This window comes from Saccopteryx bilineata, chromosome 4 (genome assembly GCF_036850765.1).
Source record: "Saccopteryx bilineata isolate mSacBil1 chromosome 4, mSacBil1_pri_phased_curated, whole genome shotgun sequence".
NCBI classification, from domain to species: Eukaryota; Metazoa; Chordata; class Mammalia; order Chiroptera; family Emballonuridae; genus Saccopteryx; species Saccopteryx bilineata.
Window position 1 is genome coordinate 64,602,789 of NC_089493.1, and position 14,973 is coordinate 64,617,761.

The 14,973-nt window shown below is 40.1% G+C and overlaps 1 protein-coding gene across 1 annotated transcript in view; it reads left to right on the top strand.

Moving 5' to 3' along the window:
- Nucleotides 1–14,275, top strand: part of PRTG (protogenin) — a 170,081-nt gene extending 155,806 nt beyond the window's left edge. The window contains exons 16-20 of the mRNA XM_066274954.1: nucleotides 6,666–6,848; nucleotides 8,246–8,366; nucleotides 11,139–11,304; nucleotides 13,220–13,324; nucleotides 13,807–14,275. Coding sequence (XP_066131051.1) covers nucleotides 6,666–6,848; nucleotides 8,246–8,366; nucleotides 11,139–11,304; nucleotides 13,220–13,324; nucleotides 13,807–14,211 — 980 coding nt within the window. The 3' untranslated portion in view covers nucleotides 14,212–14,275. The remainder of the gene's footprint in view (nucleotides 1–6,665; nucleotides 6,849–8,245; nucleotides 8,367–11,138; nucleotides 11,305–13,219; nucleotides 13,325–13,806) is intronic.
- Nucleotides 14,276–14,973: the final 698 nt, after the last annotated feature.

Below are 14,973 nucleotides of genomic sequence, written 5' to 3' on the forward strand. Positions count from 1 at the left end.
TTAAGGATTTTGGTTTTATTCAAAGCCCTTGACATAGTTGAAGCGGGAGCATATGGCAGGCCTTTCCGAGAGATCACTCTGACTGTTGCGAGTGGAAGAGGTTTGGTTGAGGAGGAGTGGATGCAAGAGTCATGTAGAGAGGCTGGGAAGTAGTTGTAATGGCCCAGGAAAGGGATGGTAAAGCTGGATTAGGGTGGTGAGGCTTGAGAAGGAAGGGAGAGGGTGGCTGAGAGACATTAAGGATGTGAAAGCAGCCGGCCTAGAGAGTTTAAGGAAGGAGGGAAGATTGTTACAGGCAATTTCTAGATTTCTGGTGGGAGTGTGTCTTCCACTGGGGCAGCAAATGCAAAAGGAGCTGGTTTCAGGGAGAAGACCTTTGTACAGCTACTGAAATGGACTACTTGCAAAGACATTGACCCATATGAAGATTGGAGTGCACTTAAGTACGGGGGAAAGCTGATTAGGACTTATGAGCACTAAATTTAATTTTTTAACACCAATTTTTTTTAAGCCAAGTGAAACTGAATTCTAAAACTCTTAACATTCTTACTGCATGTTTTTATCATTATATAAAATTTTTGGTCTTTCATTTGAATAAATCCTACATGCCAGTTTTTAGATAGGCCATCCCATAAATAGTAAAACTTCATTATTTTGGCGCTTTCTTAATTCATACATGCATGCTGGGAAAAAGAACAGTTTGACAAGCAAATAAAGGCTTAAGGATTTCAGGAAGAAAATTTGTTAGTCATCTACATATTCTAAACACTTTATAGTACTAGGCACGTCACAGACATTTTACCTTTTAAAGGGAACATTTACCCAATTAAGAAAATAAACTTTAAAGACACTGAGGATGTAATAAGCTCTATGCAGTTGTAAAATAAGCAAATGGTAACTTTGGCTGGTGTTTTGATGGTCATATATTCATATTTTTCATTAAGTGGAAACCCTGCTAAGTAATGATTTCCTAGTCACCAAAGAGACCTGGAAGTAACAAGCACTTGCCACCAATACAGTGCTGTATTTGTATCAGTTATCCGTTGCTACCTAACTAACCGCTCTAAAACTCAGCCACTTTTCCTTTTCACACTTCCGTGAGTCAGCAGTTTGGACTGGGATCAGCTGGGCAATTCTGTTGGTCTCTCCTCAGGTCACTCACGAGGCTGTAAATCATCTCACAGTTTCAACAGAGTGTGTGTAGCTGAAAAACAGCAAGAGAGTTCTGAAATCAGGACTAGAGGGAGGGAGCCCCATGTACAAAGCTTTGGCAAGCCTCGGCTGGCATCACATCTGCTAATGTCCACTGGGCAAAGCGAGTCACGTAGGCCAGCACAGAGCTAGCGTGGCGGAGGACTGCCCACAGGTGTGAGAGATGGACGTGTAATTTATTTGGGGCTATTAGTCTTACAATCTACCATAATATTCTTAAAATGTATAATTCAATTTTACTTAATTATTTTAAAAATGATGTATTGACTCAGCAGTTGACCAGATGACTAATCTGATTTAATGAAGTATTTTATAAGTAATTAATAAAGGATTTCAATTATATGAACACATACTTCCTTTAGCTCTTCATTTGCACCTGCCTAAATAGAAACAATATTTTGTTTTGGTAAAGTTGAAGGAAAAGATGGGGGGGAAGAGCAAGAATATCAATATTTCTTCCCTCTATATCTATTACTCTTCTATACATATTGTATTTATGTATATTTACATGTATAATTAACTTGCAATTGTCAAATGGAATAAGATTTTTTTCATTAGTGGAAACATTTTTTAATTTTCTTTTATTTATTCATTTTAGAGAGGAGAGAGAGAGGGAGAGAGACAGAGAGAGGGGGGGGGGGGGAGGAGCTGGAAGCATCAACTCCCATATGTGCCTTGACCAGGCAAGCCCAGGGTTTCGAACCGGCGACCTCAGCATTTCCAGGTTGACGCTTTATCCACTGCACCACCACAGGTCAGGCAGTGGAAACATTTTTTAAGTGTTTCTGGTGACCATATATTTTTGGCTAAAATTGTACATGCTAAAATGGTTGAGCAAAAATGTGATATTGAAAGTATGCTTATGTGTAAAGGATCTGAAATGATAGCCTTTACACTTGCTGATATACAGCAAATCAGCACAAACTATTCAATTGTTATAAAACCTGAAAGGCACTGTAGGAAACCATGCTATACTACAGCAATTCCTGAACTCTGTTCCTCATAGTGTAAGTTTCCCAAGATCGTAGAAGTGCCTTACAAAAAAAAAAAAAGTTCCAAAAAAAAAGTTCCATGTTAAATAAATTTCAAAAACACCATTTTCTATGTCCTCCTATTAGAGATTCAGTGTGGAAATAAAACTCCTTTAAAAAAGGAATCCATTTAACTCAACATTTTCCAAGTAAATTGGACTCCTAATAGTAGGAACATAGTGATTGATCAAATGAATTCTTATTGAATAATTGCTGTGTAACAGGCTCTTTTCTAGGCATTGGCAGTAACAATGAACAAAATAGTATCCCTTTCCTATTGGAACTCACATCGCAAGAAACAACACAAATATAAAAATATTCAGGTAGTGTCACAGTGCTATAAAGAAAACTACAATAAGGGAAAAAGACAAAGGGATGGAGATAGTAAGGTAAGTTCGTTTGAAAGAAATGACATTTGAGCAGAGCCATGAGGTATTTGTGAGAAATGCAAAGGCCCTGAGACAGAAATATGCTTGGCATATAAAAGGAACAATGAGAAGGCAAGGCAAGCTGGAGTGTAGGGAAGAACAGGCAGTGGGAAATGAAGGGGGTTTGGACAGGGGTGATAAGATAACCAAGGGCAGGTCTTGAGGCCAGACTTGTGGACCACAGGCTTTATTCTAAGAGAGAGGAAACATATCAGAGCCTGTTAATCAGATTTACCTTTCAAGAAGCTTACTCTGGCAACCACCAGCAAAAATTGATTAGAAGGATATAAGAGTAGAAGTTAAAGACTACTTAATATTATTACTTAGTGTTCGTGTGAGAATTAATGGGGGTTTGGACAGGGATAATAATGGGGAAGGTAATAAGAAGCTATTAAAACATAACTTGAAAACATAGCCTACTAGATATGCTGCAGATAGATGTGTAAATAAACTGGTGGGAGAAATCAAAGGTTTGTTTTTGAACATGTTAAATTTGAAATGCCTCTTAGATGTCCATGTACAGAGGTTGAGCAAGCAGTGGGAAGATTAAGTTTATGGGACTAGTGGTATAACTTAGAAGTCATTAAGTTATAGATGATACTTAAAACTGTGGAACTGGTGCCGTACACCTGAAACTAATACAAAATACTAATACAAAACTATAATTGAAGGCCCTGGCCCGTGTCTCAGTGGATAGAGCATTGGCCTGGCATATGAACATCCTGGGTTCAATTCCCAGTCTGGGCACACAGGAGAAGCGATTATCTACTTCTTCTCTCCTCCCTCTCCCCCTTCTCTCCCTCTTCCCTTCCCATAGCCAATGGCTTGATTGGTTCAAGTGTGGCCCTAAGTGCTGAGGATAGCTGTGTTGGAGCACAAATGCCTCAGGTGCTAAAAATAGCTCAGTACTCGAGCATTGGCCCTAGTTGGGGTTGCTAGGTAGATCCTGGTTGAGGCATATGCAGGAGTCTGCCTCACTATCTCCCCTAGAAACAAACAAACAATAAAACCTGTACTTGAAAGAAATTTTAATTAAAAAAAAGAAGACTGTGGAACTAGAATCACTTAGAGAATGTGGATGGAAGATAGAAAGATCTGAGACTTCATTCTGGGGTGCTTCACCAACCTGGGAACTGTACCCTTTGCTTCTACATTTTGTTTGTTTGTGTTTTAAAGTTGGAATTATTATTATTTTTTATTGAATTTATTAGGGTAACACTAGTTAACATAATCCTACAAAGGCTTTTGATTTTAAGTGAACACTCCTTTGGTAACAAATAGCTTATATTTTCATATAAGTTCAATTGGCATTTACTGGGAATTATCTTATACAAGGCATTATGTTAGCTGTTCATTCATATTACGGTTCAAATATGAAAGAAATTTTCTCTCCTCCAGAACGGTTGGGGGGGGGGGGTCAGAGGTAAGGCAAAGACTTACTCACATTGAGTATACACACTTGTGCCAGACACTTACCAGTGGAAGTTTATTTCATCTTTATAATAATTGCATGAGGAGGAAATTATTGGCCCCTTGAGGGAAGTAAAGTTCAGTAATGTGCCCCAAGTCACAAATTACTTAGTTGGTAGCATGCCAGCATTTGATAAACATGGATATAACAATGAGCCTATTACACTATCTGGTTTGTGAAGCTCCTAGTCTAGCTAAAGCTTCAGACACAGGCAAAAGGCAGTAAGTAGGCTGAAATAATCACCCTGAGATTGAACCAGTCTGCTGACTGAATATATAGGGACAGTCTAGTTTCACTTTAATATTTGGGAACTGCTCTGAGTGTGCTTATTGGGGGACAGATTCTTATAGTTTCCTTTTTTATTTGTTTATCATTTTGTCTGAAGGAAGGGGAGTGTCCGCATACACAAATGCACTCGGTTCATCCCCTTATAAAATTTAAATTAAATGAAAACACTTTTAATTTCAGGTACCAATTAGTTTTTGCCAACCATTTTTAAAAATTAGATGTGAAGTCTATGAGAAAATGGAAGCTCAATTTATTTATATGTCTATTTGTAAAGAAATGAAGTGTTTTTCCTCCTAATTGCAACAAGTCACACCCCATCTTTGCTGTTTAATTCACCTGCCTAAGAACATGGTAAGAGTAGAAAGGCTCTTCCTGATTCTAAATAGGGGTCAGTTTGTTTATTTAACAGTTGTGTACTCAAGTAGCTCACACTCTCTTCAAGCCAAGTTGAAACCATAGAATATAAAAACAAGCTGGTTTTGGCTTCTCACGTTGCCACTTGGTTCATATGCCTCACACCATGTGATCTGCAGAGGCGGCCTCGGAATCATGTCCTCAGCTCTCAGATCACCCCGCATTGCACTTGCATAATGAAATGCACTCTTGTAGGTGCATTCGAGTAGCTAGCTCTGGCCTGGAGGTGACTGCTGCAAGCCGTTGTTAGCTCTTTGAAGCTATTGTAAGGATGCACTGCATCTGGAAGAAATCACCTTAGGAAAGCCAGGTTCCCCTGTGACTCCACCACTCACAGGTGCAATGATGGAACAGCTTGCTGGTTGATCTTCTGTTACGCTTGCTTTCTTAACATTAGGATTAATTACTAGGGTGAGAGAGTCCTTTTGTAAGAAAAATATTTCAGTGCAGTGGCAGAACAAGAACAGAAAGACTCCTCAAGAAATAGCAGTGCCCAAATAGAAATCCTTGGCAGTCATGCCAACACAGAAAATGCCTTTTGATCCCAAATGTCATGTGTATAAATTCAAATGAAGATTATGAATGAGATAGGATCTGTAGGCTTGAAAATGTTTAAGTATTTGTATACACAGAGAGGTAAAAATAAAACTATGTTAAGATAAACATCTGTCTAAGTTGCATAGGTAAATGTACCTGTTTCAACTCACATACAAATTCAACAACAAACCTACAGAACCTATTTTACTCGGAACCCAGCGGTAGATGCTCGGCTGATTGGTGGCAGTGACTCTGATTGTTTAACTGAGGTCTGAGTCTTCAGCACTCAGAGATACCTACCTAACTTTGGTATTTTCTTTCCTGTTTACATTCAAGAAATCTTAGATAATGACTAGGAGGGTGAAAAATATTTTCATACTTTAAAAACTAATTGTATTGCTTCTAATTTAAGTAGTAAGGTCAAGATCATCTATCACAGTGACTACCATAGTAGTTTAAACAAAAAACTTTCGCATTAGATTTTTAAAATCTAATTATAATTGTTGAATCTGGGTTCATTATGCCATTCGTTCTCTACCTATGTTTGAATATTCCATAAAATGTCTTCAGTGTTGTTTTTATCCATTCCTATGCGAAAAGCAAAACATTATATATATATATATGTATATATAAAAACATTTTATAAGTATACATATTTCATATATATAAAGTATTATATATAGCCTGACCAGGAGGTGGCACAGTGGATAAAGCATCAGACTAGGATGCAAGAGGACCCAGGTTCAAAACCCTGAGGTCGCTGGCTTGAGCGCGGGATCATAGACATAACCCCATGTCACTGGCTTGAGTCCAAGTTTGCTGGCTTGAGCAGGGGGTCACTGGCTCAGCTGAAGCCCCCCTACCATTCCCAGTCAAGGCACATACAAGAAAGCAATCAATGAACAACTAAGGTGCCGCAACGAAGAATTGATGCTTCTCATCTCTCTCCCTTCCTGTCTATCTGTCCCTTTCTCTGACTCTCTCTGTCTCTGTCAAAAAAAAAAGAGAGAAAGAAAAATGCACTTAGTAAAGGTATACTCATAGCATGCACATATTCCAGATGTTAACCATGGAAGATTGTCATTATATTTATATTTAACTTTCTTTTTTCAAATATCCTACAATGAACATACGTTACTTTTACAATCAGAAAAATATTTTTGAAACAAAGCACCATGATTGAAAGAATGAGTAAAAGATAAAGTTTACTTAATTTGTCATGATGGTGCTCACTTTGGCAGCACATATACTAAAATTTGTCATTGATGTGTTTTTCTTTAATAGGGGCGATCACCATGGCTTTGTTGGAAAACCTCGTGGCAGGAAATGTGTACATTGTCAAGATATCTGCGTCCAATGAAGTGGGAGAAGGACCCTTTTCGAACTCGGTGGAGCTGGCAGTGCTTCCAAAGGAAACTTCTGAATCAAATCAGAGGCCCAAGCGTTTAGATTCTGCTGATGCCAAAGGTCTGTGTGCTGTCACACCACTGACTTTTCTTAAGAACAGAAAGTACAGGGTTCAGCTCCCCTGCACTTTATTCCCACTCCTGCAACAGCCACATCCTGAGACCTGCGTGCAGGTCCTTGTCTTGTTGTGCGAGGTTCTGGTGCTGTGGCTGTTCTCTGCATGCCCATAGGAAGACACTCACCTCAGAATGACCTGCAGTTTTCAGAGCAGCGTATCCCCGTGATTTCTCTTCCCAGCTGTTCAGCCACCAGGATTGATGAGCCACCCGCCCTGACCTGATGGGAGTGGGCTTCCTGCGAGGTTGCATGGGAAGTAAACAGCAGTGGAAGCTGTGGTGTTCACGCTCAGAAGAGCATGGTTTTCATTAACAGTTTTCACCGCAGAAGAACTGCCTTTCCACAGAGAAAGCTGTTTCTCTCAAGAAAAGCAGTTGGGGAAAATAGCTTTAAAGAGGGAGGGCGCTCCATCCACTCAGGGTAACTGTCCTGTTCTGAAGGAAAGCAGGCCTGTTGTGGGACAAGGCTTGACACCTCCCTTTTCTCCTCTGTGGGAGAGGAAGTCTCTGTGGGGGGGGGGGGGTCGGGGGCAGGTTAAAGAGAGGAAACGCCAGCTGACCTCGGGCCAGCAGTAGGGACTCACAGCTCCTCAAGGAGAGTCCTTCAGCGGTGTGTAGATCGGAGAGGGAGAGAATGAGAAAGAAACACATGCCCAGGGAAGGAGAGAGAGAGAGAAAGGAGAGGATAGTCAGATTTAAGCACAGGAAACAGGTAGCAACTGTAGCTAGCCTGTTATCAGGGGAAAGAGAGAGCAAGGCTCAGACTCACACCTCAGCCACCTTACCTCTCAAAGTGCCTGGGGACCAGCAGCCTAAGTCTCACCTAAGAACTTACAATAAAAACATGTGGAACTATGACCCCCATTCCGGACTGAGTGAATCAGATCTGCATTTTAACACATCCCCTAGAGAAGTACATGTACATTGGAGTTTGAGAAGCACTGCCGAGTAAACGCAGATACATAGACAGAAAACTAATCTAACGCAGCTCTGCTTTTAAGGTAACATGACATGAGAGCTATTTTTTTTTCCATCAAGGAACAGCTAACTGCCTTGTGCCTTTTAGAGTTATAAATTAGAAACTGATGTTCACGTTTGATATAATAATACAATATCCAGAGCTCATATTTAGAATCCTCAATATGGGAAGATAAACCGATTTTCCTGAGACCACTGATAGAAGTGTAATCTGTGTCTTTCCTGCATAGACACAGATAGTGTGAAAAGTTTTCCTGTGAGGGGAAGGAAAATTATAGAAAAGCAACTATCTGAGAATTACGACAAAGGGAATCTAGATATTTTTTTTTGACTGACTTGGAGTAAATGTGTTTCTTCTTCTAGTTTATTCAGGTTATTACCATCTGGACCAAAAGTCAATGACTGGCATTGCTGTAGGCGTTGGCATAGCCCTGACCTGCATCCTCATCTGTGTTCTCATCTTGATATATCGAAGTAAAGCCAGGTGTGTTTCCATTGTGGGAGATGTGGAGGTGGTTAAAGAAACATTTAAATTATGGTAATCACAAAAAGCAAATTGAAACCAAGTGCATTTTAGAGTAATTGGGGTTTTTCATTTTAAATGTATTATTACTTGAGTTCTTACAGCTATAGAGATGTACCCACTTTGGAAGATTACTTTCTTGCCATTTGAAAATTTTACCGTGTCAAAATATTCTTAAATGAAGATCTAGTTTCTTCATTTTCTTAGTATTTTGAAAAACACAAAGTAAATCCTTTAGTTTAAAAAAAAATGCACTGCCTGTCTGGTCATAATACAGTGGATAGAGCATTGACCTGAGATACTGAGGTCCCAGTTTCAAAACCCTGTGGTCACTGGCTTGAGCGTGGGATCATTGACATCCCATGGTTGCTGGCTTGAGCCTAAAGGTCGCTGGCTTGAGCTGAGCTGGAGCCCCCTGGTTTAAGGCACATATGAAAAGCAGTCAGTAAACAACTAAGGTGCCACAACTTCCAGTTGATCTTTCTTATCTCCCTCCCTTCCTATTTGTCTGTTTCTTTCTCTTTCTCTCTCGCTGAAAATAAATAAAAAATACACACTTAATCTGATAGCTCTGCTGATTGAGAGGATTCTTTACTGTCCGGGATATTTCCTCATCCATGTATCCTGAGCTGCGTGACTCACTGAGAGTTCTTCCTGCGCCACCAACGGAGCATATGGAAGGGCATCTCCAGACATGGATTAGAACAGATGTGCTAAGTGGGATTGATTCTCCGTAAATTCTGTCAGTCAGTCTCATCTGTAGTTTGACTTAAGCTGAGTTCTTAGCATTCAGTGAACTTGCCTGTTTTTAACCTTTCATTATTTTGGCCTTTGCTTTAATATACTTTCTTAAGGTTCTTTTGTAAAGTAAAAAAAGAAAAAAGCAAAGTCCAATACATATCATTTTTAGATAATGCACCTCACTAGACTCCTCCTCCATTTGTCTAGGTTGCTCAGAGTTTGTATGTTCGATACTTGACTAGGAAAACATGTTAATGAAGAGTTACTGCTAACATCTTTTTGTATATTGAACTATCTTAGTTTTACTGTCCAAGTTTCTCACTTTCAGAATTTTTTTGTGCCTGACCAGTGGTGGCACAGTGGATAGAATGTCGACGTGGGACACTGAGAACTAGGTTCAAAATCCCAAGGTTGCTGATTTGAGCACAGGCTCATCCAACTTGAGTGCAGGCTCACCAGCTTGAGCGTGGAGTTAGAGGCTTGAGCATGAAATCATCAGCATGATCCCATAGTCACTGGCTTAAACCCAAAGGTCACTGGCTTAAGCAAGGGGTCACTGGCTGGGCCGGAGCCCCCTAGTCAAGGCATGTATGAGAAGCAATCAATGAACAACTAAAGTGCGGCAACTTTGAGTTGATGCCTCTCATCTCTCTCCCTTCCTGTCTGTCTCTCTCTCACTAAAAAAAATTTTTTTTGTAAAATTTGTGTGCATAACATTTTAGTGATGCCTAAATCTTGTAGAAGTAATATTGTAAAATTGCCATCATGAAATTTTTTTTTTTGTATTTTTTTGAAGTTAGAAGTGGGGAGGCAGTCAGACTCCCGCATGTGCCCAACCAGGATCCACCAGGCATGCCCACCAGGGGGTGATGCTCTGCCTATCTGGGGCGTTGCTCTGTTGCAACCAGAGCCATTCTAGCAACTGAGGCAGAGGCCATGGAGCCATCCTCAGCACCCGGGCCAACTTTGCTCCAATGGAGCCTTGGCTGTGGGAAGGGAAGAGACAGACAGAGAGGAAGGAGAGAGGGAGGTGGAGAAGCAGATGGGCGCTTCTCCTGTGTGCCCTGGCCGGGAACCGAACCTGGGACTTCCACACGCCAGACCAACGCTCTACTGCTGAGCCAACTGGCCAGGGTCACCATCATTAGTTGACAAGTGAAATGTGATGTTAGTATGACAATCTGCAGACCTGAAGCAGCATGGAAATGAAAAATTATTATTTATGCATAAGTTATAATCAACAATAATAAGAATGGTTTGTAAATAGTAAGATTTTAAAAATTTCTTTATTGATTTTAGAGAAAGAGAGGAAGGGAAAGAGAGAAACACTGATTTGTTATTCTGCTTATTTATACGGTCATTGGTTAATTCTTGTATGTGCCCTCACTGGGAATTGAACCCATAACCTTGGTGTGTTGGGATGATACCAACTGAGCTACCTGGCCAGGGCAATATTAAGGTTTTTATTAAGGGCTTATAAAAAGTATATATAAGCAGATATTGGAACAAAAATAAATAAAGAAGCTTTCTTAAATCATAAACATTTCAGGAGTGAGTTGGAGTTAAAGTCTAACACTCTGGGACTGGTCAGTGGCGTGGTGTATAGAGTGCTGCCCTGGAATGCTGACATTGCCGTTGCCAGTCTACCGGCTTCACCCTGGGGGTCCTGGCTTGATCCATGGGGTCATCAGCCCTAAGATCACAGGTTTGGACTCTGGTCAGGGCTCAACCCCAATGGCATTAGTTGGAGCCATGGTCAGGGCACATCTGAGAAGTAGTCAGGAGCACAACTTAGTGGAACAATGGGTTGATGCTTCTCTCTCTCTCTCTCTCTCTCTCTCTCAATAAAAAAAATTCATACTCAATTTCTAAAGACATTTGAGAAGCAAACATTAAAGAACTTTGTATGCAAATTTGTGATTATAGGCCAGATTTGGTAAATTTGCCTGTATCTCCTACGCAATTAGATTTCCTTTTCTTGCAACGTTTCAGGAAGTCATCTGCTTCCAAGACAGCACAGAATGGAACTCAGCCATTATCTCGTGCTGGGGCCGCCTTAGCTGGTAGACATGAAGGAGGAAAGAACCTGGAAGGGGCTGTAGAAAGTGAAGACTCCTTAACGCCAATGATGATGCCCAACAGCTTTATTGATGCAAAGGTACTCCCAGCCAGAGACCAGTTTGCTGTGTAATCCTTCCCTCCATTCGTCTTCCCTTTATATGTAAAATTAACTTACAAAAATTACATGTCGACTATATTATATCCATGCATCACTTAATGAAATGTGAAACAGTGTTACCCAGATCCTTCCTTACACAGAGTATTTAGGGAGAGGATAGGGTTATACAAAATAATAAAAGAAGAAAGCAATACAGAAAAAAAGAGAAGGTAGCACAAATTCAATGAAATGGGATTATATACAGCTAAAATGTCTTAGATAAGGACACCAGGGTCATTTGTATTTATGGTAAATTGAATTGCCCTATGTTTACTGGGTGGACAGTTTTTTACTAATTTATTGTATACTTAATTTGGTTAATTTTTATTTAACTCAGTTGACCATCAGAACTTTCCAGGTATGATGATGACATTTTTAAAAATATGAAACATCTCAATAGATGTCTCAAGATCTTTCCCATTATGGCCAGAGGAATTTGGATATAGTTAAGAATGTCACTGTGGGATGTTACTTCATGTACTTTCTATTATCTGTAATAATAGTATAGTGGTAAGCATTAGAACACCAACTGAAAACTATTTTTAGTCACATGACAACATTAGATAGTGTGCATTATTCTAATAGCTCTCATAACCAATGTGCTATAAACCAAGTGTGAGTAAACTACAGCCAAGCTCAACCTCGCCTCTGGTCTTGTTTTATGTGGTCATCACCCAAGCTAAAAATGGTTTTTACATTTTTAAAGGATAGTTTGAAAAATAAAAAAAGACGAAGGAGAGAATGCAACAGAAGCCATATGTAGCCTGCAAAGCCTAAAATACTTACTATGTGGCCCTTTACAGAAAAAATATTTGCCAAATTTTGCTATACATTATTTTCCCCCGACCCTTCCCTAAAATTTAGAGTACTACAACTATACAGTGTGCCTGTAAAGTCATGGTGCACTTTTGACCGGTCACAGGAAAGCAACAAAAGACAATAGAAATGTGAAGTCTGCACCAAATAAAAGGAAAACTCTCCAAGTTTCATACCTATTCAGTGCAGTTTGATGTGGGCTCACACACAGATTTTTTAGGGCTCCTTAGGTAGCTATCTCGTATAGCCTCTACAGACTCGTCACTGACTGATAGCCTACCAGAACGGGGTTTCTCCACCAAACTGCCGGTTTCCTTCAACTGCTTATCCCACCGAGTAATGTTATTCCTATGTGGTGGCACTTCGTTTAATCTAGAACGCTAGACCCTAAACCTTTTAAATAAGCATAAAAAGTACAGAAATACATTGTAGTTCTGTTATTACTAACTTGGAACTAGACATGGGAAAGGACAAGGGAGAAGCAGAGTGGGAGGAAGACCTGGAATAAAAACTGGAGAATCCAGAGTGAAGGCAGGCAGAGCTGAGTGGAGGCCTGCAGACGAGCCAGAAGCCAGTTTGGAGGACAGATACCTCCGTTCTCTTGAGTTGGTCTAAGAGCTGGTCCCCCATCTTTCGCAGTATATGGGCTGAGTTTATTTTCTTCTCAGCTGTTTTAAAATTTTTCAAACACATGGGTAGGTTAAAAAGAATAATGTAATGAAAGCACAAGTAATTTCAATGTCTTGTCATACTTCTGTAATCTCTCTATATTTTTGTTTGCTGTTATCATTTGCAGATAAGTTTTGGAATCATTATATTTCACCCCAAATGAAAAATTTATTTAGATAGATCTCTTTTAAAGATAAGCCTAGTATATCTTTTTGATCACTAGCAACTATCCTGAATTTGTTCTATGCTGCTTATGTAAGAGAATAAATAGTAATATCTGTGATTTTCTTTTCCCTTAACATTTAAAAAGTTCATACATTACTTGTGATAAACTAAAATATATAATATTTACATTTTCCTCTTTCTGCAGGGAGGAACTGACCTGATAATTAATAGCTATGGTCCTATAGTTAAAAACAACTCAAAGAAAAAATGGTGTTTTTTCCAAGATTCTAAGAAGGCAAAAGTTGAGCAGGTAACCCACCTTAAATGAGAAAAATCTTTGGCAACCCATGGTAAATAAAACAGTCATTAAAAAAGAAAGGGAAATATAATGAATGCTTTAATTTTCATGTTATTTTTGGGTGTTATTTTATTAATTTGGGGCATGACGCCATGGAAAGCCTTGGGGAGTGGTCACTGAAATGACAATGAGAACAGTAATCAGAACTGCGCGTTTCAGTGGGGAGCGGAGGGCAGTGGAGAAAGGGCTGTGGCAGGAGTGTGCATCCGAATCTCTGACGGCGCCTTTGACTCTTCTCCCACCCAGTGATTCCGATGTGCGCCCAGTCCTCAGTGGGGAACTGCTGACCTAGACAGTCCTTGCTCAGTGATGACCTTTCACCCATGGACTTGAACGTTTGCTATCTCAGAATAGATAGAATACGTAAGACCAGATTTATTATTTTTCAGGAGCGTTCTGTCATCACTGATGGTGTTTTATGTATTTTTGCCTAGCCTCAAAGAAGATTTACTCAGTCGGTCTGCTTTTACCAGCCAGGCACGACTGTGTTAATTAGTGATGAAGACTCCCCCAGCCCCCCAAGTCAGACAACCGGCTTCCCAAGGCCCTTTGGTGTTACAGCAGATACTGAGCATTCAGCCAATAGTGAAGGCAGCCACGAGACCGGGGATTCTGGACGGTTCTCCCACGAGTCCAATGATGAGATACACCTGTCTTCAGTTATTAGTACCACACCCTTGACCTCCGACTCCTTCACTGGCAGTGATTCGGGTGGGGATCCCTCGGCAAGGAAGTGTCAAGACCCTGCGGTGCCATCAGATGCTGAGCCAACTTCCTCCTTGGTTCTGCAGCCACCGTTGGCCATGCTAACCTTTGATAGAAGTGATTTTCCGATCTAGACAGCCAATGTTCAGGTATTCTCACCTTTAATTCTGTTCGAAGGACAATGAACAGGGAGCCAAAGCCTTTTGTGAAAATGTTGATGTATTACTGGGTATTTCATCTTTTTTTGAATGTTTTTTTTTTAACTCACATATTTTGAATGTTTCATTGTCAGCAATGTGAAAAGACAGTCAAGATATTTGACTGGATTATAAAAATATATCACTGGAGCAATGGGAAGACTTTTGAAAGCCCCTTTGCTAACGATCTACCTCAGTTTGCCAAACGGCAAACTTAGAAGACAACTTGGTTACCTCATGCGTTGTGATGGTTTATCTGAGCTATGATAACCAATGATACTTCCTAGTAGTTTTTTGTTTTCATTGCTGTATGTGTAATGTGTGTGATCAAAGGAGTCATATAGGTAGATGAGTAAGAATGTTTATCTGAAGCTCTGATTTTTTTTAAATTTCTATGACATCTGCATGATTTGTATAACTTAACACCTCCTGCTGTGAAGACTGTTAACCCACTGAGAAGAGAAAAAGTGGGACTGTAGATTTCAGTGACTGACCAAGACAAAAAAGTGTTTCTCTTGAGAATAGAGAGAACTATTTGGTCGCATAATGGAGAATACTGTTGCTTCAAGGGCCTTTCTGTTTCGGGTGTTAGAGTCTGAGTGCTTTATCTGCTGTGTCCCAAACCTCAGCCTGCCTATAGTTGTGCCTTTTCTCCCTTCCCCTCTGCCTGGCAGGTGGCCAGAGGCTGCACTGTCTAGT